This window comes from Telopea speciosissima, chromosome 8 (assembly GCF_018873765.1).
Source record: "Telopea speciosissima isolate NSW1024214 ecotype Mountain lineage chromosome 8, Tspe_v1, whole genome shotgun sequence".
NCBI lineage: Eukaryota > Viridiplantae > Streptophyta > Magnoliopsida > Proteales > Proteaceae > Telopea > Telopea speciosissima.
Window position 1 is genome coordinate 13,591,705 of NC_057923.1, and position 26,044 is coordinate 13,617,748.

Genomic DNA, 26,044 nt, shown 5'->3' on the forward strand with positions numbered 1-26,044 from the left:
CTCCCCTATTCAAGACACACTCGACTGCAATTTCAGCCTCATCCACTCACTTTTTGGGTGGCTTCTCCTCTTATCGATTTCAGCACTTTCAGGGTTTTTTTCAAAACCCTGAAAAAAATCGATCTCAAGGTTTTCTTTGTCAGTTGTTGCTGATTTTTGGAGACATTTATTCTATCATTCCTAGAGGGCTCTCATCCCATTTTCAGCCCTTAACTTGAAGGATTTCGTGGGTTTCTCTTCACAACAGCCCTATTCTGCGATTTGGGATTGTCTACTTTCTTCATGGGTGACTCAGTGGATTCGATTGCTACTTCTGTTGGTGGTGGACAAAATCAGATTATCATACCTTTCCCACTAATCCAATCAAGTTGGATGGCACTAATTACTTGCTTTGGTCTAGGTCTGCTTCCTTTGCCATTGCTGGCCGTGGCCTTACTGGTCATATTAATGGAACCAGTGTTATGCCAATCGAGATTGGAGCTGCTCAAGAAAAGTAGCTTGCCAACAATGGAGTTCTTATGTCCTACCTGATTGGTTCTATGACTACAAATCTGCAGCATAATTTTCTTCTCCTTGACACAGCCTCGGAAATTTGGGCTGCTTGCAAGGAAACCTACGGACAGCTTGGCAATGATGCCCAGGTATATGAAATTAGGAAGAAGGTCCTTCATACTACTCAGGAAGAATTGACAGTCTCCAAATACTATGCTACTTGCGCAGCCTTTGGCAGCAACTGGACCACTTTTCTGACTTTCACCCAAGTATAGCTGCTGATATTACTTCATATAAGAAACATGTGGACAAGATCAAAGTTTATGATTTTTTGGCTGGGTTAAACGTGGAGCATGATCAGATTCGGGTTCAAGTGTTGGGTCACAAACCTTTTCCCACACTTGAACAGTCCTATGCACTGGTCTCCTCTGAAGAAAACCGTAGGGCTGCCATGTTGCACCCTCCTATTACTGACTGGTTAGCTCTTCAGACTGCTGCCTCGGCTGCTCTTGCAAGTTGCACCTACAGGCACTACTTCTACTGATTCTACTACTGGTACTATTATTGGTGAGCACTGTTACAAGCCATACCAGACCAAAGACAAGTGTTGGAAACTTCATGGGAAGCTGGCTGACTTTGAAGCTAAGAGGGCTGCCAAAAAATAAAGCCAAAGAACAAAGCCAACCATACTGAGTTTGTTACCACTACCCCTGTAACTGACACTGGTCTATCCCAGGACGATTTATAGGCATTCCTCCGTGTGCTAAGGACTTCCGCTGCTGCTGCCTCTACTACATCCGTTGCTACTGCCAACTCTTCTGCTCCTTTAGGTTCACACTTTGCCCGGTCAGGTATTCCATTTGGTGGTCACTGTGCTTCTGTAGCTTCCCAAACTTGGATCATAGATTCTGGAGCTACAGACTACATGACCGGTTCCTCTAGCCTGTTTCATCGTTATTCTCCCACTTCTGGGAAAGATAAGGTCAAAGTAGCTGATGGTTCCCTTTCCTCTATATCTTAAAAAGGAATCATCAACTGCACTTCCTCTCTTCCTTTGTCCTCTGTGTTACATATTCCTAATTTTACTACTAACCTTCTTTCTATTAGTAGTATTACTCGTGATCTTAATTGCAAAGTAACATTTTTTCCTTCTCATTGTGTCTTTCAGGATCTAGGCTCTGGGAAGACGATTGGATTGGGTAAAGTACACGATGGATTGTACCTGCTTGATGATGGTCGCTTTACTCCACCACCATTACCTTCTCCTCTACACCAAAACTCCTTGGCATCTTCTGAACTTTACCAATGGCAATCTAGGTTAGGTCACCCCCCTTAGGAATTTTAGCACATTTGTTTCCTAGTTTGGTCACCCAACATACTAAGGATGACTCTTTTTGTGAGGCTTGTGTACTGGCCAAACAGACACGTTCAAATTATCCAATTTCAAATAAAAGGAGTTTTTCTTGTTTGCAATTGGTGCATTCTGATGTTTGGGGCCCTAGTCGTAAAACATCTATTTCTGGTCATCGTTGGTTGTCTCTTTTATTGATTGTCATTCTAGGAACACATGGGTCTATCTTTTGGACACAAAAAATCAGGTTTTTTCATGTTTTCAGCTTTTTCATAAAATGGTCTAAACTCAGTTCCAGGCTACCCTCAAAATATTGAGGAGTGATAATGGAACCGAGTATACAGAATCCCAATTTCAAAAATATTTGGCTGATCATGGCATTATTCACTTGATTAGTTGTGTTGATACCCCTGCCCAGAATGGCATGGTAGAACGGAAAAACCGCCACTTGTTAGAGATGGCCAGGGCCTTGATGTTTGCTCGGAATGTCCCATCTCAATATTGGGGAGATGCGGTTCTCACTGCTACCTATCTCATCAATAGATTACCTACTCGGGTCCTTGGCTCCCGTAGCCCATCTGATGTTTTACTGGAGAATTCCTCTTTTATTGTGCCTCCCAAAGTGTTTGGTTGTGTGTGTTATGCTAGAGATACAAAATCTCCAGGCAAACTTGAACCTAGGGGGCTACGTTGTATTTTCTTGGGTTATTCTTCAACCCAGAAAGGTTATAAGTGTTACCATCGCCCTTCCCGCCATACTTTGGTTAGTATGGATGTTGTGTTTCATGAGACCCTTTCCTATTATTCTTCACCACCTCTTCAGGGGGAGAGTTCTAGTGAAGATGTGCCTTTTGAGATTCCTCCTCTTGAGGTTCCTCTGGCTGCTGCCCAGCCATCCACGGCTGCTGCCCATCCTTCTTTAATTGATGCCCAACCTCCTCTGGCTATTCCCCCCCTCATTTGAAGGGAATCCTTTACAGGGGGAGACCATAGAAAAGAGTGTTGTTAATGTTCCTATTCAGGGGGAGCCAACTCCAGTCCAGAGAGCTATTGGTGAATTTCAGAAGATGATTGACGACTCCAACATACTCACCTATACAAGGGGTAGGACAAACAGAGGGCAGCTTCAATCCACTTTAGCACCAATACCCATCTAGTTGCCGACTCCAGATCCAGATCCTTCCTCTCCTGGTAAGCCCTCTTCTTCCGACCTACCTATTGCTCATCGCAAAGGTACTAGGACTTGCACTTTACCTCCCATATCTCGTGTTGTTTCTTATAGTTCTCTTTCTCCTTTTCGTGCATTTGTATATTCTCTTTCTTCTGTTTCAATTCCTAAAAATTGGCAGGAAGCATCTACAAATGGAAAGTGGAAGGCAACAATGTTGGAAGAAATGGGCACTACACAAAAATAATACGTGGGATCTTGTGGCTCTTCCTCTAGGGAAAAAACCAGTTGGATGTAAATGGGTCTTTATGGTCAAACAGAAGGCTGATGGTTCAGTGGATCGATATAAGGCATGTCTGGTTGCAAAGGGGTTCACTCAAACTTATGGAGTTGACTATCAGGAGACCTTTGCACCAGTGGCGAAACTCAACACTATACGGGTGTTATTATCTTGTGCTGCAAATCTTGGGTGGGATCTTCAGCAGTTAGATGTAAAGAATGCCTTCCTCCATGGGGAGCTTGAGAAGGAGGTATATGGACATTCCACCAGGCTTCTCTGATGACAGGACCAAGGGCAGGGTCTGTAAATTGAAATGTGCCCTTTATGGGTTGAAGCAGTCACCTAGAGCCTGGTTTGGCAGATTTCACAAGGCTATGATTTCAACAGGATATAAGCAGAGCAATGCTAATCATACTTTGTTTATCAGACGAGTTGGTGACAAGGTAACTCTTCTCATAGTCTATGTGGATGATATTGTGGTCACTGGTAATGATGGTGATGCTATCAAGAATTTGAAGCTCTTCCTTGGCCATGAGTGTGAGGTAAAAGATCTCGGACCTCTAAAATATTTTCTAGGAATAGAAGTTGCTCGATCTTCAAAGGGCATTTTTGTTTCTCAAAGAAAATATCCTTGATCTATTGACTGAGACTGGGCTGCTAGGTTGTCATCCTTCAGATACTCCTATGGAAGCTACTACAAGACTTATGGAGAAAGAGGGTGAACTTGTTGACAAGAGTTGTTATCAGCGATTAGTGGGCAAACTAATCTACCTCTCTCACACACGACCTGACATAGCCATTACTGTAAGTTTGGTGAGCCAGTTTATGCATGATCCTTATTCTTTTCACATGGAGGCAGTCCGTCATATTTTGCGGTATTTGAAGTCTGCTCCAGGAAAAGGAATCCTTCTCTCTCCCAATGGTTACCTGAAGATTGAAGCTTACACTGATGCCGATTGGGCTGGTTCCACTGACAGAAAATCTATCTCTGGTTATTGTTCCTTTGTGGGTGGGAACCTTGTCACATGGCGTAGCAAAAAGCAGAATGTTGTGGCAAGGTCCAGTGCTGAAGTCGAATTTTGTGCAATGGCACAAGGAATTTGTGAACTTCTATGGCTTAGAGGATTGTTGCAGGATATTGGTGTTGCTGTCCATCTTCCCATAATGCTTTATTGTGACAATAAAGCAGCCATTAGCATTGCTCATAACCTTGTCCAGCATGATCGTACTAAGCACATGGAGGTTGACCGACATTTCATCAAGGAGATGCTCGAAGTCGGACTCATTTGTGTTCCCTTTGTGAAGTCTGCTGATCAATTGGCTGATGTGTTCACTAAGGGACTAAGTGGCAAAATGTTTCTTCCTATCTTGGTCAAGTTGGGCATGCATGATATATGTGCTCCAACTTGAGGGGGAGTGTTGGATTGTATGGGCCAGAATACTGCGGGGTATTTTGGACTTTTTCCCTTTTATTATGTCTCTCTTGTATGTGGTTTAGTCCCACATTGCTCATGTAATTCTGTTCTCTGTTTTTCATGATTATAAATAGATGTGTTTGGGATGATAATTAATCATCCAAGCCTTATGTTCTAATTCTGATCCTCTCTACAGTTGGATATGGTAGGGTGCCCAACAGGCTAAGCTACCTGAATACGGGTCTTCCTCAGTTGGCGCTTCCTCTCTCTGCTCATACCCTTTGTGCTAAAAGTTCTCTCCAACGGGTTCATCGTTGGGACCAGCGTCTTGGTCATCCCTCTTTTCGCACTTTACGATTAATGTTTCCTTCTTTAATAAAGGATTGTAATTCAGATACTTTTCATTGTGACGTTTGTGAGCTGGCCAAACACACTAGTATCCCATATTCCCCAAGTTTTAAGAAAAGTGATGTTCCTTTTTCTATCATTCACTCTCATGTTTGGGGACCCTCTCGTATTGTTTCTAGAGATGGCTATCGCTGGTTTATTTCATTTATTGATAACTGTAACCGCCTTACTTGGGTTTATCTCCTTTGTAGGAAGTTGGAAGCCTTTGCATGTTTTAAATCCTTTCACACTATGATTTGGACCCAGTTTAATGCCCAGGTCCAGTCCTTCGCAATGATAATGACACCGAGTATGTGGACCATTTATTTTGCCACTATCTCGATGAACTGGGCATTTTTACCAAACATCCGGTGTTCGCACTCCTAAACAAAATGCTAATCATGAATGTAAGAACCATCATCTTCTTGAGGTCTCCTCTTCTTTTTGCCATGAATGTTCCCAAATATTATTAGGCTGAAGCTGTTCTCACACCCGCTTTTCTCATCAACCCGGTTCCCTCCAGTGTCCTGGACTTCAAAACCCCTGTTAGTCTTCTACTTGATCCTTCCATAGCCTCTTCTGTTCCTCCTCGAGTCTTTGGGCATGTTTGCTATGCCCATAATTCCTCCCATACTCGGTCCAAGCTTGATCCCATGGCCTTCAAATGTATTTTCTTTGGGTACTCGGGTTCTCTCAGAAAGGCTATAAATGTTCTTACCCTCCTTCTCGTCGTCTCTTTGTTACCATGGATGTCACCTTCCATAAAATTGAGCCTTACTATCAGTAACTCTTGAGGGGGAGCGTCTCGACATACTGCCTAAAGCTCCTTCGGGCCCCATTATTGACACAGTACGCATTGACGAGGAAAGATTTCTTGAACCTTCAAATGATACCAACGCTACTAGTGTTACTTAGTTAAAGGATCCTATCACATATTCCAGGCGAAAAAAGTAACAAGGAAAAGAGCCCGTAATCGGCAACCTACCATGTTCAACTGTGCATCTGTGCCTCATGATCCTGATCCGCCTTAGACATTTCCCTCCCATCAACCAGGTAACTCCACGCCATGGTAACTATGATTGTGCCTCATGATCCTGATCCTGATCCGCCTAAGACACTTCCCTCGCATCAACCGGGTAACTCCTCTACACCCTTTGACCTTGATGTTCCTATTGCCTTTCGAAAAGGTGTAAGAGCATGTACTCAACACCTCATTTCTAACTTTGTTTCCTACGAGTCCTTGTCCCCTTCCTATTGGGCCTTTGTTTCTCCATATCTTCGTTTTCTACCCCGCAGGGATGGAAAGATGCTATGGCTGATCCTAAGTGGAAGGCTGCTATGTTAGAAGAGATGCAAGCTCTTAAGAAAAATGGGCACTTTGGTACTTGTTCCGCGTCCTCATGGAAAAAAGTTGGTGGGGTACAAGTGAGTATACATTGTAAAGCACAGAACTGATGGAACTGTTGAACGATATGCAAGGTTGGTTGCTGAAGGCTTCACACAGACATACGACATTAACTACCAGGACACATTTGCCCCTATAGCAAAAATGAACTCTGTTCGAGATTTACTATCTTGTGCTGCAAACTTGGGTTGGAATCTCCAACAGTTGGATGTCAAGAACATGTTCTTGAATGGGGCTCTTGAAGAGGAAGTCTACATGGACATACCTTCGGGGTTTGAATCTACCTCTACAGTAGGAAAGGTGTGTAGACTAAAAAAGGCTTTTTAGCGATTCCTGAAGGCTATGTCAAAATTTGGGTACAAGCAAAGCTAGGCAGATCATACGTTATTCGTCAAACATGGAAATGACAAGGTTACAACCCTTATTGTATATATTGACGATATTGTTGGGACTGGTAGTGATGAGGATGCGATCACCAACTTTAAAACCCAACTGGCACAAGAATTTGAGATTAAAGATTTGGGACCGCTTCGATACTTATTGGGAATTGAGGTTGCCCGTTCCGACAAAGGCATCTTTCTCTTAGAGGAAATACGCCCTAGATCTTCTCAGTGAATCGGGGATGTTGGGATGCAAACCAGCAGTCTTCCATTGAAGTCAATTGTCACCTAAACAGCAGTGGGGGTGATCCAGTTGATAAAGAGAGTTGTCAGAGACTGGTGGACAGATTGATCTACCTCTCCCATACTCGGCCAGACATAGTCTATTCAGTTTGAATTGTCAGCTGATTCTTACAAGATCCTCGTACCATGCATCTCGAGGCCGCATATCAGTATAAAGGCCTCTTATGTTCCAACAACAACAATCTTCAGTTTGAAGCTTTTACAAATGCTGATTGGGCTGGCTCTATTGATGACAAACACTCTACTTCCCGGTATTGCACTTTTCTTGGAGGCAACTTGGTTACCTGGAGAAGCAAGAAGCAGTCAGTCGTATCCAGGTCCTATGGAAAAGCTGAATTCCGAGCCATGACACAAGGAATTTGTGAATAGCTTTGGTTAAAGATCCTTCTCAAAGATCTGGGTGTTACTTCTCAAGACCCTACGAGGCTCTACTGTGACAACAAGGTTGCAATTAGCATCGCTCATAATCCAATCCAACATACAACAACTCAGCCTTATCCCAACTGAATGGGGTCGGCTACATGGAGCATTTCCAAACAAAGTAGGAAAAACTGAGGTCCTCACAAAGGAAAGAAAAGTAAGAGAAATGAAGAATAAAAATAAAAAATAAAAAGAAGAAATGAGATAAGAAAAGTTAGAAATGAAAATTGAAAGATGAAAGTAGGACGAAATAGGATAGCCCAGGTCGTCAGGAAATTTCAGCTACTTGTTGTCAACAACGTGGATCCTTGCCCTCCAGTAAGCTCTATCTGAGGTCATACTTGGCACAAGACCCAGACTATGCATGTCATTCTTCACAACCTCACCTATGGTCATTTTAGGCCTGCCCCTAGCTCTTTTAGCTCCTTCAATCAGAATTAGATCACTCCTTACAGGGTGTCCCCAGGCCTCCGTTGCACATGGCCAAACCATCTCAGATGACATTCTCGGAGCTTGTCACTGATCAAGGCAACTCCTACATCAGCTCTGATACGTTCGTTCCTCACTTTATCCTTCCTAGTTTTGCCGCACATCCATCTTAACATCCTCATCTCTGCAACACATAGCTTTGCTATGTGGCACTTTTTAACTGCCCAATATTCCACCCCATACATCATAGCAGGTCGGACAATAGTCCCATAGAGCTTTCCTTTAAGCTTTAAAGGAATGTGTCAGTTACATAGTACTCCGGTCGCACCTCTCCACTTCATCCATTCCACTTTGATTCTTTGTGAAACATCATCATCTATATCACCTTCTTTGTGTATGATAGATCCCAGGTATCTAAAATAGTCACTTGGGTGGTATCTCTCTCTCCTCAATTTTCATCATGTCAACATCCATCATAGTGTGACTAAAGTTACACACCGTATATTCCATCTTTGATCTACTAATCTTAAAGCCTCTTGTTTCTAAGTTTGATCTCCTCATCTCTAACTTAGCCTTAATCCCTGCTTTTATCTCATCCACCAAAACGATATCATCGGCGAATAGCATACACTAGGGTACCTCATGTTGGTTGTTCTTGGTTAATTCATTCGTGATAAGTGCAAACAAATAAGAGCTTAGGGCTGATCCTTGATGTAAACCAATCGTAATTGGGAATTCCTTGTCCTGGCCTCCCACAGATCTCACACTACACCCTCATACAATTTACGTCTACTACCCCTAGGGTTTTAAACAGTTATGTCTACCATTTCTGGAATTTCATCTATTTCATAAACTTCCACTGTATTTTGAAAGATTCTTACAAATGTACCCCTACCATTAGATTAGAATAGTTAAATGATGATGTCATCACCCAAATATTAACTAAATACCCATAATACCCTTACAAGCTTTCTTCATCTCATATGCCCTGCGATTTGGGGATTCTGACGAACGAAACCAGAGCTGGTGAGGATCATTGGACTATTTCATTGAAACTAGAGGGAGATACTTGAGGTTCTCCAACGAACTCGATTGTAGTCCTCTTTCACTTAGTTTGGTGTTTGGTATTGCCCTTTATTAATGGCTTCGGTGGGAAACCCAGTTTGGCTTTCAATTCCTCGTTGTAGAATTTCTTCTTTATATTTGTCTTCCAGTAGGCCTTCTAATTTTTTCTGCAATTGCTGCAAATGCTAATGGTTGTGAGGTTGAAGTTTTGAGCAGGTGGGATTGTTGATCTCTTTCTTCTTTACTTGTTTCCTCTGCCTTTTAGTCGTGAGCTTTGTCTTCAACTCTTTCCAAATCCACAATCACTTGGACAATTGAGATCTCGAAATCTATCATTTTTCTCAGATCTCAACGAACCAAGAGCCACCCATTGAATCTCTAGTTTTCTTTTCTACACACAGAATGACAGAAACGATATTTATTAAAGGAATAGCACACAAATAAGAAGCAAATTACAAGACATTCATTCCTCTCAACCGTTGGAAGGAGAAATATGAATGGGCATCTTAATTCTTGAAAGGAAAGCCTGAGCTCTGTACATTGAGAATGAGAAAAAAAAAAAGTGTAAAAATTCACTCTTTCAAATACACACATTACATGAAACAAGTTCAAATTTTGAAGAAACAAAGAAGAAGATGAAGAGAAGAAACTGAGGAACAGACTTGGGTTTTGATTGGAGAGGGAAACAGGAATTTTTTCAGTTTTGAAATCCACATTTGGGGATTTCATTTTACCCAAATGTGACAATAGCCAAGAGCGAGTCCCCTGCTATTGCTGGAGCAGCAGATGGTTGCGGTAATGCAAGCTGGACAGCGATGGGAGCAGGGCAGCGGTTGGATTGGGTGATTTCATCAATGGGTTGGGGCTGGGATGATGTGAACAGGGTCTGGGTATGGTGCAGGGTGTGGCTTCGTGTTCAAAGGCTAGGGCTGAGGTGTTGCAGAGCTGATTGCAGTGTGTCTTACAGATGGGGCCGCAAGAGATCTGCAAACGGGGTGGCGGGGCTGGTTGCGCTGATGGAGCCGGGGGGCTGTTGTCCAAGGGGAAGAAAGGAGCAGGGTGGGGGCGGAGTTGCAGGAGGAAGAGGAAGGAGGAGGGTAAAAGGGAAAATTGTTATTTCCCCCCAAAACTAACAGAGTTACTACTTAGGGGTATGGAAGTAATTTTAAATTTCCAAGGGTGGTAGACGTAATTGTATGAAACTCTAGGGATGGTAGACGTAAATTTTCCTATCTTTAATTACATCCATATATTTACTCGTCACCCCTCTCTTTGCAAGCACATGCAGGATTAAATCGCTAGGGACTCTATCATAGGCTTTCTCCAGGTCAATAAAGACCATATGGAGGTCCTTCTTTCTAGCTCTACATCTTTCCATGAGCCTCCTCAATAGGTAGATTGCTTTAGTCGTGGATCTACCTGGCATAAAACCAAATTGATTCTTCGAGATATCAGTTTCTTTTTTAAACCGGGCTTCAATAACCGGATCTACCTGGCATAAAACCAAATTGATTCTTCGAGATATCAGTTTCTTTTTTAAACCGGGCTTCAATAACCTTCTCACAAAATTTCATAGTATGGCTCATTAGTTTTATGCTTCTATAGTTATTGCAACTTTGGACATTAGCCTTATTTTTGTAGATTGGAACTACAATGCTTCTCCTCCAATCATCTGGCATTTTCCTTGTGATCATGATCTTGTTAAATAACTTGGATAAGCAATATACCCCAATACTTGGCCTTCCACACTTCTGTTGGGATCTCATCTGGGCCTGGTGTCTTGCCTACTTTTATCTTTCTTAAGGCTTCTTTAACTTTCGCCACACCATCGTTTCGTACATATCTATGATGTGTGATGTCTTGATGGATACCGCAGTTAATCGGATCGGACAAATTCGTACTATCTCCATTTAGAAGTTCACAAATATACTCATCCCATCTCCTGACAATGTCCTCATCCGTTGCCAACACTCTTCCATCCTCCCCTTTTATGCATCTCACTTGCTCAAAGTCTCTACTCTTCCTTTCTCTCATTTTAGCTTTTTTATAAATAGCTTTTTTCCCTTCCTTTGTGTTTAGATTAATATAGAGCTCCTCATATTTCCTCTCCCTAGCCATCCCCACTATCTTCTTAGCCTCGTTTCTAGCCTCATTATACCTTCTTTTTTTTTTTAATCTTCTGTTTCCGTAGTCCGTTACCATATCTTAAACCTCTATTTCTTGGTCTTGATGGCTGTTTGGACCTCGTCATCCCACCACCAAGTCTCCCTAGGGGCCTGGCGCCTATCCTTTGATTCCCCAAGAACTTCTTTGGCAACCCTCTTAATACAAGTCATCATCTTGTTCCACATCGTATTGGTGTCTCCCTCAGAGTCCCACTTTCCTTGTTTGACCATATTTTCAGTAAATGTTCCTAGGGACTCCCCTTTTAGTCTCCACCATCTTATCTGAGGGTATAATGGTTCCCTCCTCCTACGCTTCTGTGTGCACGGAGGCACATATCCAAGGTTTAAAATCTCGTTTCGTTTCAGTATTTCGGTCTGACCGAAATATTGTAATTTTTCTGCAAGGTTTCGGTAGGTCGTTTCGGTGGGTTTTAGGCCAAGTTAAGGCCTGAAACTTCATAGAAACCCTCTTTTAGGCTATATTAACACATGTGAATGTTCAAATTGCAAAAATAATCACCCAAAGTGTTGTTTTGGATTTGCACCATTGATTGGAAGTATACTGTCGAATCCTAATGTGTAACTTAGTTAATTACGCATACACATTGTTTAAGACTTTAAGTACTAGAGGACATAATAAGTTAATAATTAATAAGCAATTTAAACAAGTAAATTCACTTGGATACATAAAGATAAAGAGTCATAACGTAAGTCATAATATTAAGTACAATAAGTCAATAACAAGATGATATCAATATCTCAAATTCCCAATACAAGTCAAGAAGTCAAGTGACTAATTTTTTTATTTTTTTTTAAATTTTTACCCCGAACTTAACTGGGACCCAGGACAGCCCCTCGAATTTTATTAATAATCAATAAAAGAATAAGAGCTTACACAGGGGGGACATTCCACCTTACCCCAAACCCACGGAGCTGCCCACACAGGACTTCTCCACCACAACGACCAACAACTGGTAGGGAGACTACCTTATTTTTTGAGTACCGGAAGTCCCTCTTTGTCCTCACAGAGGATAACCTGAAACACACCTGTAGGCAAGTCATCCTGCTGAAAGGTTACAGAAGACCCAGAATCGCAAGCCAAGTTAGCTATCCAATCCGCCGCTCTATTGCTTTCCCGATAGTCAAACGAGACACAAGACCAGGTTGACGAGACCAGAGTCAAGATCTCATGGAACCAGTACCAACCTTTCCACAGGCTACAATGCCCCTGACACACCATCCTGGCCGTTGAGGCAGAGTCCACATTAACTGTTACATCCATGAAACCAAGATCCCGACACAGCATAAGGCCATCTCGCAATGCTCGAAGCTTGGCAATCGAGTTTGTGCAGGCTCCATAGTGATTTGAGAAGGCAGCTAGGACCACCCCATCCGGATCCCTTATGACCCCTCCACCACCACCCAAGCCCGGGTTGCCCCTACATGCACCATCCATATTGAGTTTAACTGAAGCAAAGGGCGGGCACCAATAAACTGCCATGGGGCGTTTCAGCCTGGGGGCCGCAGGCGCAAGCCCAAAGCACTGCAGAATAAGATCCTCTCTCAGAGACCTTGACCGGCCAACTTTGGGGGGAATGTGCATATCTTTCACCCAGGTTTTTAATAGCTGCTATGATGGAGCTTGCTGTGCGCCTGCTCTCCCCATGCCTTCTATTATTTCTCTCTTTCCATAGCTCCCAAACCACCAAGGACGGCAGAACACCTGTGATGTAAGCTCTAAGCGAACTACAGCGTGCCAAGCTCTGCCACTGCCCTATGCGCCCTCTGACATTCTGAGAAGGTGCAGAGTGGATGTCAAAAACCTGGTCAAAGTAGTCCCACACCTTGGCAGCCGTACCCCCATAAAGCAGGCAATGGTCTGTCGTTACAACAGTTACATTTTGAGGCTAAGGGTATTCCAACTGACATAAGCGCCTCGTCCGTAGGGACCCTGCCATTTAGAAGCTACCATGAGAAGAAAGCAATTTTCACCGGAACAGAAGAGTTCCAAACCCACGTAGCATAAGACACCGTAGGCGAGGTACTCCTAATCTCATTCCACGCCGACTTGGTGGTAAAACGCCCATCACTCGAGGGGGACCATGCTAGGACATCATCCCTATCAATAAGCGCAAAATCCCCCATCATAATGCTTTCCTTGACGGCTGAAGAGTTAATGAGGTTAAGGATTTCCTGTTTCCAGCTACCATCCTCTCCCAGAGCGTCTTTCACACACAAACCTGTGTCCACCAGAAGGCCGTTATCCACATAATCTATCAGAGGCCCAGCTCCCGTCAAGTTATCAAGCCAGAAAGAAACCCTGCCAATACTAATCAGCCACCTTGCTCTCTCCAAAAGGAACCCTCTGTAAGCTAAGGTGCAATGCCAAGATTTTGAACCTGTCCCATATGATCCTGCCAGAGCAACATGGATGTTCTTGAAGAATTTGGCCCTAAAAAACTCACTCCACAGGGAATGGTCCGTAAGTACTCTCCAAAGGCCCTTAAGCCTGAGCGAGACACCAACATCCTCCAGAAGTCTGATACCAAGCCCCCCTTCCTCGAGCGGCCTACAGACCTTTCTCCAACAAACCCAGTGCCTGCGTATTCCCCAAAATAATTACTCCGCCGTCCAGGATCAATCCCACTCATAGTCCGATGGAGCCGACGTGCATTGTTCTCCGACTATAGGACATATGAATGCCACGTCATAGTCTGAGAGAAGAAACGAGTGTTGTCATCCACAATTGCCATTTAAATTGCATCATCAACATGCTGAATGTAACCTATCCTAGGATATTGGTCACCAATCTATGAAGAACCATGACTACCCACTGATCCACTGTGATATGACGGCTTTGGGAGCATGTACGGGTACGGCTGGTGGGTTGGGTAAGAGAAGATGTCATCCACAAAAGACGATCCACTACATCCCTGTGAGTGGGAGTCGTACCTAAAATGGTTTTACCTGAAATAGTGGAAAGGCTTCACTGATGTGCTGAGAAGGTTCAATCCTGTGTTCTCCAAGTGCTTCTGGCGTAGATGCGGCGAAGATTCGAAGAACAAACCAAAAATCACCAAAAATGAGTGAAGAATGAAGCAAAAGGACCAAAAACTCGAAAAAATGCAGTCTTGTGAGCTCTCGGTTGAGAGTCACGAGACATTGTATATTTATAAGGTGACTTTGTAACATCTTGCCGATATTTCGGTGAGATGTTACAAAAACTCGAAATTTCGTGAAATGACCGAAATATCAGTCGAAATATTGCATTTTTTGGTTTCGAAGTTGCATTTCGTTTCAAGAAGGTCGAGGTACTCGAAATTCTTGAGATCTCAACCGAAATATAATGAGTTTTTGTACTATGCACATATCCAAGACCACTAGTCTATGTTGGGTGATTAGACTCTCCCCAAGAATAGCCTTACAATCCTTACACAACATTCTGTCTGCCATTCTAATTAGGAAGAAATCTATTTGATTGGTATAAGTCCCACTTTTGTAGGTAACTAAGTTTCCTCAATTTTTTTCAAAAAAAGTGTTCACAAGGAGAAGCTGGAAGAAGGCCTGATATGCATACCTTTTGTCACTACTGAAAATCAATTGGCTGATATTTTCACCAAGGGTTTGGTGTCTGAGTCATTCCAACCAACAACAACTACAACAACAACAACAACAACAACAACTTAGCCTTATCCCAACTAAATGGGGTCGGCTACATGGATCCTTTCAAAAGAATGTAGGGAAAAGTTGACGTCCTCACAAAGAAAAGGAAAATAAGAGTAATGCAGAATAAAAAAGAAGATATGGGATAAAAATGTGAGAAATAGAAAATGAAAAAAGAAAAAAAAAAAAAGTAAGAGGAAAGAGGATAGCCCATAACATCAGGAAAAATCCCAGCTACATGGTGTCGACAACGTGGATCCTTGTCCTCCAATAGGCTCTATCTGAGGTCATACTTGGCACAAGACCTAGACTATGCAAGTCATTCCATCCAGTCGTATTTAAGTTGGGTATGAGAGACATCTATGCACCAACTTGAGAGGGAGTGTTGAAGGATGATCCAGTGACTTGTATCCAGTCCCAGATACACTAGAGTGTCTAGGTTCATTATGCACATGTTGCACATCGTGCACATGCTGATTTATCTTCCATATTTGTAATACTCTTTGATTATAAATAAAGCTGTGGCCTCTGTCTCCTTGACAAGGCAAATATTCTAATCCCACTCTGGTATTCAACTATTAGTTTATTTACGAATTCCCTTGGGAGGGGGGGGGGGAAAGAAGAGTGTGTCGGCAACTTGTTTTTGGTCCTACTGGGATTTCTTCTGTAGACCCTGGGTGTCAGGGGTTCCAACTTCCTCAATGATGTTAATCAAGTTATGATGATTAACTTATCGGTGACGTAACTTGTTCACAAGCACAGCTGTTGGGCTGACGTTTCAGGCTATATAAATCCACTATAGTGGTTTGTATTTTTCAATCATCCTTTTCTTTGCACATCCTATTCTGTTTCGTCTCTCTTTTCCTTTTTCTGTAGAATCAGTTATTCATCTGGGAAAAAAAGAGGAAAATTTTCTGAATCATGTCATGGCTATTGATGCTTGAGGTGCTAATTTGATAATCCAGCTCATATCTGTGATGCATCTATTTGCACATGTTGTTGTATTCTTGTATTCTGTACAAATGGAAGCTTGATTTTATTATACCATGGTGGTAGTGGTGATACCATTTTCTGGTGCTTGTCGATTTGCCATTTGCCTTAGTTTCTTGAACAACATTCAATCTTGACTGAAAATTATTGTAATTATTATGCATAACATGTATTTTGTTTGTTGGCTATGTCTAGCATGGTCTCAAGTATGAATATGAAAATGGTGCCTTAAAGTGGAACTGTGTTTTTTGTATTCTTGCACCAGATTATCAATACTGTTTGCTGAATTGCTTTTATATATTCTTCTGTTATGTTTGGTAAACCCTTTTCCCTTACGTTTTCTTCTGTTGCTCGTCAGATAATATTGTTGCGTACTTATATGTATCATCGTATTTCCAGCTAAATCTGTCAATTACTGGAGGAACGTGTTTTCTGAATGCTGTTGTGAATGACACTCAAGTGGTTGAGGTAATTCAACCACCACCCAGTCTGCAGTGCTTGCAACTGATGCTGGCTCCCCGAGGGATAGGTACTGCCCTTGTCACAGTTCATGATATAGGACTCTCTCCTCCTCTTGCGGCTTCTACTATGGTAAGCTTTCTTCTGTGCTCCATCTATTTTGTTAGGTTTGTTTCTCTATTCATTATTAGTCTTTCTATTAAGAAGAAAGGGACATACAACCTACCAGATAGGGGTGTCAATCGGTTGGTCTTACTGCAGGTGCTCATGCAAATGGGCTAGGACCAAAACTGGAGCGATAAGATAATCGGTCTTGGTGCCAAAGACGATTGGTCCATTGTCAGTGCGATAGACCAAATGACCAAAATTTGCAAGGGAAAAAACCATTAACAAATTACTGTTGTCTTTCTTTCATAGTACATATAAAATCTAACCTCAAATTTGGCAGACATTTACTGTCATTACTGGTTTCACCTTAAACGAACACCCCAAAAAAAAAAAAAAAAACTCACTGGGGATTGGGGTCCTTCGTTTGGGGAAAGGAGAAGGATAGAATATACAAAATATCTCCTTGTTTTTCCCTATCTGAGTTCCTCAAGGGATTCATAATCTTTATCTATTCTTTCCTCAAAAGAGGATTTATCTATTGATCAAACAAGAGAGTACTTGTGACCTTGATAGTGGAGTGGGATTTAAAGTAATCTTAACAGTTATAATTGCGCACACACAGCTTCCAGAGATAAGAGAAGCATTGGGAATCAGAAGCCCCACGGAAAAGAGCGACAATAATGGAACCACGGGCATTAGAAAAGGCCACTTTAGAATGGGTGAGCTTGCTTGTCATCACCCACCAGTAACAATGGCAGCTGGAGGGAAAGATGGGAGAGAGAGATGCAAGAGTTTCCTCTGCCATTTTGTGCGTGAGAGAGAGTTGGGAGACACAGTGAAAATTACTGAAAATATAGTTTACCTAAAAGTAAAACCTTTTAATGGTTTCACCAGTTGGTTTTAGGGTTCTGTCCAACTTTGCCATTTCAGTTGGGGCTGTCAGTGTAACCAGGTCAGGCCAGGACTGATTGAATACCTGGAATTTTTAAAACCCAAACTAAAACTGGAACAATTAAATTATTGGTCAAGTGGATTCAGGTTTAGCCGGTTGGGTTTCGTTTGGTTAAGTTGTTTGGTCTAGGTTTTGACACCCCTAGTACTAGAGTTGTTTGAGACATGCAGTTCCTACAGTAAATCTGGCAAAGTATAAGCATCCTTTGCTAGCCGATCAGCAGGTACAGCACTACCATTGCCTCCCACAATGTATGTTGGAGGTGCACAGTCCAGTTCATAGTTGTCATGGCGACAAGGCAATCCAAGGTGGTGGCGGAAGGAAAAAAACCAAGGCAGCACCAATAAGGCGCCGCCTTGACAACTATGGTCCAGTTGCTTGATATCATTGAAGAATGCGACTTTGTGATCTAGTTCAACAATAGATTGGAAGTTCTGAATGCCAGACTGGGAGTTGCTGTCCAATGTCGTGTGTAGAATTTCCAAGTTCCCACTGAAGTTTACCATTTTCCTCCCTAAATGTTTTTGAGCTGTAATAAAATTTTCTTTTCATAATGCTTCTAGATTTTGAACTTATGTTGGGGCATCATTATTTGTTTTATACTAAAGCAGAAGTGAAGGAGGCATTATGTATCCTTGGGAAATAATGCTCTATGTTGTAGATATCTTATTCGAGCATGTCCTTGCTGCCTATGACCAACGATTACAGTTCCATTATCACTTCTTTCTTATATGAGTTCTTATCTGCTGTTATCTGATAAAGGTATATTTTTTTTACAGGTTCAAGTTGCAGATGTGGACTGGATTAGGATAATTTCAGAAGAAGAGATAAGTCTTATGGTATGTTGGATTTATTTATTTATTTATTTGTTTGTTTCCAATGTTTTTTTTTATTTGTTTCACTTCAATGTTTTGTAGGACAAAGAAGCAAAATCTTTTGATATATTAGCAGGAGTTCGTGATGGAAATGCCTTTGATTCTTCTCAGGTTTGATTAATTATACTTTGGACTTTTATCTCTGAAGTGTATATTTCCATGTCGCTGCTGTAATTTGTACTTATGTGGACATATTTACTGGGTAGTAGTTACTTGTACCAAAAATCATGTATCTAAGTTTTCTATTGTGTGCAACAATGGGAACTTGGCACCATATTTTCTATTTTCTACATGGTTCTTTGTGCTAGATGGGTTGTGGCTGATGTATCATATTATACTTTGAATTGCCACATTGAATATTTAATTACCATAAGCTCTTCATTATTTTTTCCCTTTTTTATGGTACCAAGAAGTGCTCTCTTAGATTCTCGTTACCCAATTCTAAGCTTATGTGGTAAGTCCTTTCTTGTAGTATGTCTATATGAATATTCGTCTTCACATTGAGGATCCTATACTTGAGCTTGTCAATGCGGATCATTTTCCTAGCTCTGGTAGCGGACATATCTATGGGCCAACTTTTGTAATTCAGGCAAAACATCTTGGAGTTTCAACTATTTATGTAAGTTTTTTATTTGGTCTTTGCTATAATGTAATGTTTAGTTCTCAATTGTAAGGAGTCTCCAATTTCTTACTAAAAAGATTTTGGAATTTCCAGGTCAGTGCTATGCAGCATTCTGGGCATGAAATCTTAAGTCAACCCATCAAAGTTGAAGTCTATGCACCACCAAAAATACATCCTGAAGATATTTTCCTTGCGCCAGGTGCATCTTATATGGTGGGTGCCTATAATAGAATATTTTTAACCTTTGCTGGTGTTGGATTGAAATGTTTAGAGGAAAAATGGGGAGGGAAAAGTCTCCTATTAATTGCTCAATATCTAATCACAGTTGTGGGAGAATGCATTTCAGTTTCAGTTCCTTGTAGCTTTACTAAATTTTGCCATTTTCATTAGTTCTTATTGCCCAATAGTGATAATCTTTCCTGTTATATAGTGGTTCTATAACGATCTCTCTCTCTCTGTTTAGCTCACCATGAAAGGCGGCCCAACCATCAGGACTTTTATTGAGTATGCTTGTATGGATGATGCAGTTGCAACAATCAACCGAACTTCAGGCCGACTTTCAGCAATTTCACCTGGGACTAGTGTAAGCTAGAATTTCGATATGCTTCCTCTTGCTTGGTATACCTGTATTGGCTGATTGATACTTCCTGATTTCTTGTTGGATACTGTTGTTGTTGTTGCCCCCACTTGACAGCTCGAGCTTTTGGTATAAGCAATTGTAACTTAGTATTAGAGCCAGGGGGTCGGGTGTTCGATCCCTGGTAAATGCAAGGGGTTTGTGTTATGTGTGTTCTGCCCCTACACTTTGTGCCCCTTGATGCCACACGATGGTGTCACATGCACTGCTGTGCGCGTGTGTGGGCCTGCACGTGTGGGGTGGTGTTGTGTTAATATACATTGTTGTAGCCCTAACTTAACAGCTCGAGCTTTTGGGATAAGCAGTTGTAACAGATACACTTTTTCTTCTTTTTCTTTGGGTTTTGTTATTGATTTTCAAAACGAATTAATTCATAATGATTTAATTTAATTTTCAATAAAGTTGAATTAAATGGTATAATGTAAAGAATCTTCTTGTTGGTAATTGTGATTTTCTTCAATTGGAATGTGTCAGTGAAGACTTTTTAAGAGAAAAATTTTTAAACATGGTTCAAACTTCAAGTTGGCGTTATGTCAATCTTGAATCAAATGTGGAATAAAGTGATAATTGTCTGAGGGTCCAAAGCTATTAACGAGCACATGGACTTGGTATTGTTTGAATATAACTAAGCTCCTTCTCTTCCAAGTTAATCTCTCTTGGTGAATTAGATCAACTGCATAGTTTTGTTAATGTTGAGTTTATAATGAACCAGGATCAGTTTATTTGACTTTTCTTGTTTTCTGTGGCAGAGACGGATTCTGTTATTTGAGTGAGATGATCATCCGATATCCTGGATTTGGTTTATCTGCATATTTACTTATTTAGTTTGATGGATCCTCTTGTTCCCTTTCAGAGTATTATTTGATCTCTTCTGCATTGTTTAGAATGATGTTGATCTTTTTCTCTCTTCATACTTATTGCTACCATAGTTCAAAAACTCGGCGAAAATTTTCGAATATATCAGTAATTTCGAACCCATCCCGAGACGAAACATCATACAAAACGTCGAAACCCAAACCAGACAATGTTTCGACTGAAATTTTGTTCATTTGTTTTGGAATCTTGCCCATTTCGGTCTAAAACTGCAGCATTTGTTGAAATTTCAGCCATTTCGTTTCGGTATTTTGGTCATTTTGGTCATTTCGGCCTTTTACACCCCAAAATGGCCAAGCAAAACTAAAAAAAAATAGAATGTTTTGGCGAATTTCTAGGTTTCGGTTGTCTCGACCTGGTTGAGATACCGAAAGAAGACTAGTTTTTGAACTATGATTGCTACTACTTTGGTTGCATGCCTGCTTCAAATATAGAATTTGATTATATATCCAATTGAATGATTCTGATGATCAGACCCTACTTGCCACGGTGTATGGGAATGGTGATACTGTGATTTGCCAAGCACATGGCAGAGTTAAAGTTGGGATACCTTCCTCAATGATTTTGAGTGTACAAAGTGAACAGCTTGGCGTTGGCCGTGAAATGCCAATATTCCCTTCTTTACCCCAGGCAAGTATAAAAAGAGAGAAATAGTTATTGTTCGGTTTCTCTTCTCTGTGAATGTTCAACTAACTTATTGATGTACTTCAGGGTAATTTGTTTTCCTTCTATGAGTTATGCAATAATTACAAATGGATCATCGAAGATGAGCAAGTAAAATAGCTTCCCATTTTCCCCTGCTTTCTGCTTGTTTTTTCCTCATGGTACTGCACACCTAGGGATAAACTTTTTTGAAAAATTTAAATAAAACCAATTGTTTCTCTGTGTTTAGGTGTTGAGCTTTTGGGGGAATTCACATGGTGATAAGTATGAAGTTCCATTCTCTAGTTCCAAAGAAATTCACCCTAATTATCCAGATGAAAAGGACCTTGGTTTTATTAAAGTATTACATGGAAGGTATACCCCCTCATTATTATTTTATTGCTCTTTTGGGTGCAAATACTCTTACCTGATGGCAATAAAACTTGTCATTCAGCTTTTTGCATCAAAATTAAATGCAACAAGGATCTCTTGTTTGGAGGAGAATTAAATGGAAACGTGGTGTATATTTTTTTAGTTTCTAATATTAAATAGAATTTAAATGAAAACAATATATGGTTTATAGTTAGTTTCTTGCGATCAGTCCCCAAATTGCTATTCTCTTTAAATTCTCTCACACCCACCATTCAGCTGCATTACAACAAAAAGACATGTTATTTGTATTTCAAGTATGCATATATATATTATCAATGCATAGTTAATTAGTAATATATTCTTCAATTATAAGATGTAATGTGAATTAGTTACATTAAAAAACTTACTCACTAGCCTTATGTAGTGGATGCATAAGTTGAAGCTCCCAATGATCCTTGATAATCTTGATGAAGTGCTTGCTACCACGTGGATTTGCATTGGACACACTATCCTTCATCATGTCTATAACAACATACTAGTGTGGAATGGTGGGCCCCTTGAGAGTGGAGTGCACAATATGCAGAACCTTGACCAGTGGGTCCAATATTTTCACCACTATATTCAGCTTTGTCTAGAAGTCATCAGATGATATGGTGGCATGTGCTTCTTCCCACCTTAGGTATTGGACCCCCTCCATTCAAACCACTCTTCACAAGTAAACATAGATCTAAGTCCAGACTTTGTCTCAAAGCTCTTGAGTGCAATGTAGTTTGTGGCATAATCTAGTTATGCCCGACCTCACTAAGTCACCCCCACACTCATCCCTCAGAAGGTTTAGCACATATCCATGGTTGTATACAAAATTGGTCACTTGTCTTGCCCTATCTACCACATCCTGAACCAATTTTATCTTCTCCATATCTTTCAGCATGAGGTCTATACAATGGGTTGCACAAGGTGTCCAGAATAGCCGATACTTATTGTTATGCATCAACTTCTCACCGGCTATCTTGAAGTTGCTTCCGTTGTCCGTTACAACCTGGACAACATTCTCCACTCCTACCTTTGCTACCACCTCCTTCAACAACTTATAAATTTGAGGAATATTGTCCTTCCATCACAATACACTATAAAGTTGGTGATGGACTTCCTTGTAGGACCAGTCCAACCATCACACATGATAGTTACCCCATAGCTCTCCCACATCAACCTCATTTTCGCAATGTATTCCTCAAGGTCACTCTTTTGTTGGGGCAAATAAATATTCATCATCTCATAAGGTCTAGGCCCCTTATACCCTGGGCCACCCTCAGCAATTGCATCTATCATCGTCTGATAATAGGGGCCTTGTGCGGTATTTGCTGGGATGGTATTGTATAACATTTACTTAGCTATAGACTCTTTCACAAGCTCTTCTGATTTTTCCATGCTCCCTTTATTTGAGGTTACTTTCTGCCTTTCTTCTTGTAGATACCAAGGGTCAACTCGTGGTGGTACTACTGGAGGTGGTGGAGGTGGAGCTACCCTTGTACTCTGTAATCTTCTAAAGGGATTAGGCAACCCAGACTGCCTACCACCTGTTCTAAAGGTACCTGCTCCTCCACTACCATCTACTCTCAGTCTCTCCTGATCATCATGATAAGTGGCTCTGCTCCTCGCCAGTGCCCGCCGAAAATCCTTAGCCTCTTCTTATCATTAGGCACATAGATAGGGTCATTACTATCATCATCATCATCATCATAGTTATCAAGGTGGGAAGGCGACCATGGCGTTTTAGAGGGTCAAAATCCAAGACGACACCACCATGGCGGCAAGGTGCCCGCCATGGGGTCCAAGGCGTCCATGGCGACCAAGGAGCCTGTATGCCATGGCGACGCCTTGATAACTATGATCATCATCGCTATAATGAGTAATATCATAGGCTCACACTGTACTCCTCACTGCATCCTCAAGTTTCATCCTTGCCTTCTCCCTTCGAGCCTTCCTCTTACACCCTCCCCTCATGTGCTCACTTATGGTCCTAGCTATCTCAATAGGAACCATATGACATGAGATCATAGTTAGCAAACGGGAACGACAAAAAAGGGAGTCCAACGGCACGTGTTTTAAGCGGTGTAAAAATAACGAACAGTATGGTAAAAAAATCGGCAAAAAAAAAGGGAGAACGGTTAAAAAACGGAAACAGACGGTACATGTTTTAAACGCGCGTAGATTTCAATAAAAGGAGACCAAAAAAAAAAAACAGCAGTATACTCTTATAAATTGAGGAAATATTACTTAAATACCTGCATCTAATGTTCAAAACAACTAAACATCCAACATTAATGCATATATATTCAACACCTATTATAAGTTCCAAACTTCTAACATACAGTCTGATATCATCCAACATCATCAATGATAAAGAAATTAGAAAGAAAGCTTAATTTCCATTTCTGACTTTGTTGTAATCCTTACATGACTGCTCATATGCTAGAAAGCACCTACCATGTCCATTCTACTGGGAGTTCATGTGCCAGCATAAGCTCGGTTGTTACAGGATTGGTGTTATAGAAACAAAATCAATTGGTCTTGCAGATTTTAATTAATGTAAAACAAAACCAACCTATCTGTGTTAGAATGGGTTTGCCAAATGTACAAAACACCACGCATATCCATGGCAGGAAACTTCAACCAAAAAAGAAAAAAATTCATGGCAGGAAACACACCACTCTTATCATGTGGATTGGTTCAAGAGTTATAACAGAACCAGAACATCTTAAAATCAAACTAGAAACAGAACAAAAGAGTATGGACTTAGGATATGTTATCGTGAAGTGTGTAAGGTTTGGTATTAGTGCCTTCACTAATACCGAGATATGTGAGGGGTATTTTTGTCTAGGTCCTTATTATGTTCATGTCTTGTGTTTTCCTGTTACCCTTCACTAAATATATAATGAATTGTTGAGGGAGATTACACACATCGTATAACTCCCAAGTTGCACATCTTCTCCTCTCCTCTTTCTCTCAATTTCTCTTCTTCTTCTTTTTCTTCAGTAATTAACATGGTATCAGAGCTGTAGGTACTGTTACAGCTTTCGGTTGGATCCTTCTTCTCTTTTCTACAGTCTACAACCAAGATTGAAGTGTGTTAGAGGATTTGAAGGCCTTGCGGTTTCTTCTACTCTTTGTTTGAAGGGGTGCAGCACCCTATGCTGTACTTTGGGTTTGTTTACAGACTAGTTCATGGCATAAATTAAGAACTAGGTCTCCTTTTTTGTTTGTGGAAGTGTTTAAAGGAGTTGGATGGAGTGAAGATTACATTGGAGGCTCAAGCATCAAATTGGCAGCACTTGTCAAGGTTTGAGATCGATTTTTCTCGATTTTTTCAGGATTTTTTAAAATCGTTTTTTGTTTCTCTGTGGCTTGGCTGGATTTTCGAAGGGTGTTGCATTTTCTTTGTGGCAGAATTTTGGAGAACAGTTTTTGGTTGCCTTTCTATTGGAATCGATTTTTTGTCTGGGTTTCTGGCAAAGTCGATTTTTTGACAGGGTTTTTGGAGAATTCATTTTTGGACATCTTTCCAGAATTTTTGGGACTTTTCTCTTCACTTCATCAATCCGATGGTACATGATGGGTGATGGTTCCAAATTTATAATGACTACAGAGATTTTCTCTTCCTCCAATCGTATCACTGAGAAGAAATTGGAGGGGATCACCAACTTTCAAACTTAAGCCCGATGATGATCCATTATGGGACACAGTTGATGCTCGAATCTTGGGACATTTGTTGAATTCTATGGAGCACCAAATGGTCGATTTGGTGACACACATTGATACAGTGAAGGAGTTGTGGGAGTGATGTAGCCTAGGTGAAATAACTTCCACTTAGGACCAGGTTCTGTCCAAGGGCTGGCCGAATGGGCAGATTAGGGTTATTAGGGCAAAATTGAGGGTTAGGGCTATGTAATGACTATGGGGTTTATAGGGTTTTAAAAGGCAGGTTTAAGAGGCTCTAGTGGTATAAAGATATTAGGGTTTGGAGAAGTTTTGAAATTCTGCAAGTTTGGGCAGAATCGGGTCACAGACTTTAGGGTTTAATGGGGTGAAGAGATGAAGGGGTTAGAGTGGGAATTATAGGCTAGGGCTGAGGTCGAGTGTGGGGAATGATGTAGGGAAGGTGGGCTGAGAATAGGGTTTGAAGGTGATGGCTAGATCTGGAATTATAAGGGAGTCCCAGTTGAAGTAGGAGTTGCAGGTTTAATGGGGTTGAGGGTTGAATGGATAAGTTGCAGGGTTAATGTGTAGGAGCAGCAACAGCTTGAAGATTGAAGAAGACCTCTTGACCTTCACAGTGCAAGGAGTCGCAGGAGAACCCACCCTTCACCACCTTGAGTCCACAAGGATGCAAGCTCGCAGAGGAGCAGAGGCAGCAGCTCGATGGCAGCAATCTCAGATCTGAAAATCAGTGTTTTTATGGCAATAAGAAGTCGGGGAGCCTGCCCACGATCTGTCTATTTATAATAAAAGGGGGGGGGGGGGGGTGGCCAAAGGCCTTACAATAAAACAAATTAAAAGCAATCCTAGTCAGATTAGGAGTGGGAATTCCTAA

General features: G+C 41.3%; 1 protein-coding gene across 1 annotated transcript in view; it reads left to right on the plus strand.

Moving 5' to 3' along the window:
• LOC122672142 (nuclear pore complex protein GP210) overlaps positions 1-26,044 on the plus strand; it is a 108,733-nt gene that overhangs the window by 41,334 nt on the left and 41,355 nt on the right. Inside the window, exons 15-23 of the mRNA XM_043869638.1 lie at positions 16,313-16,504; positions 18,212-18,271; positions 18,350-18,418; positions 18,780-18,926; positions 19,023-19,142; positions 19,393-19,512; positions 20,914-21,069; positions 21,151-21,213; positions 21,332-21,456. Coding sequence (XP_043725573.1) covers positions 16,313-16,504; positions 18,212-18,271; positions 18,350-18,418; positions 18,780-18,926; positions 19,023-19,142; positions 19,393-19,512; positions 20,914-21,069; positions 21,151-21,213; positions 21,332-21,456 — 1,052 coding nt within the window. The remainder of the gene's footprint in view (positions 1-16,312; positions 16,505-18,211; positions 18,272-18,349; positions 18,419-18,779; positions 18,927-19,022; positions 19,143-19,392; positions 19,513-20,913; positions 21,070-21,150; positions 21,214-21,331; positions 21,457-26,044) is intronic.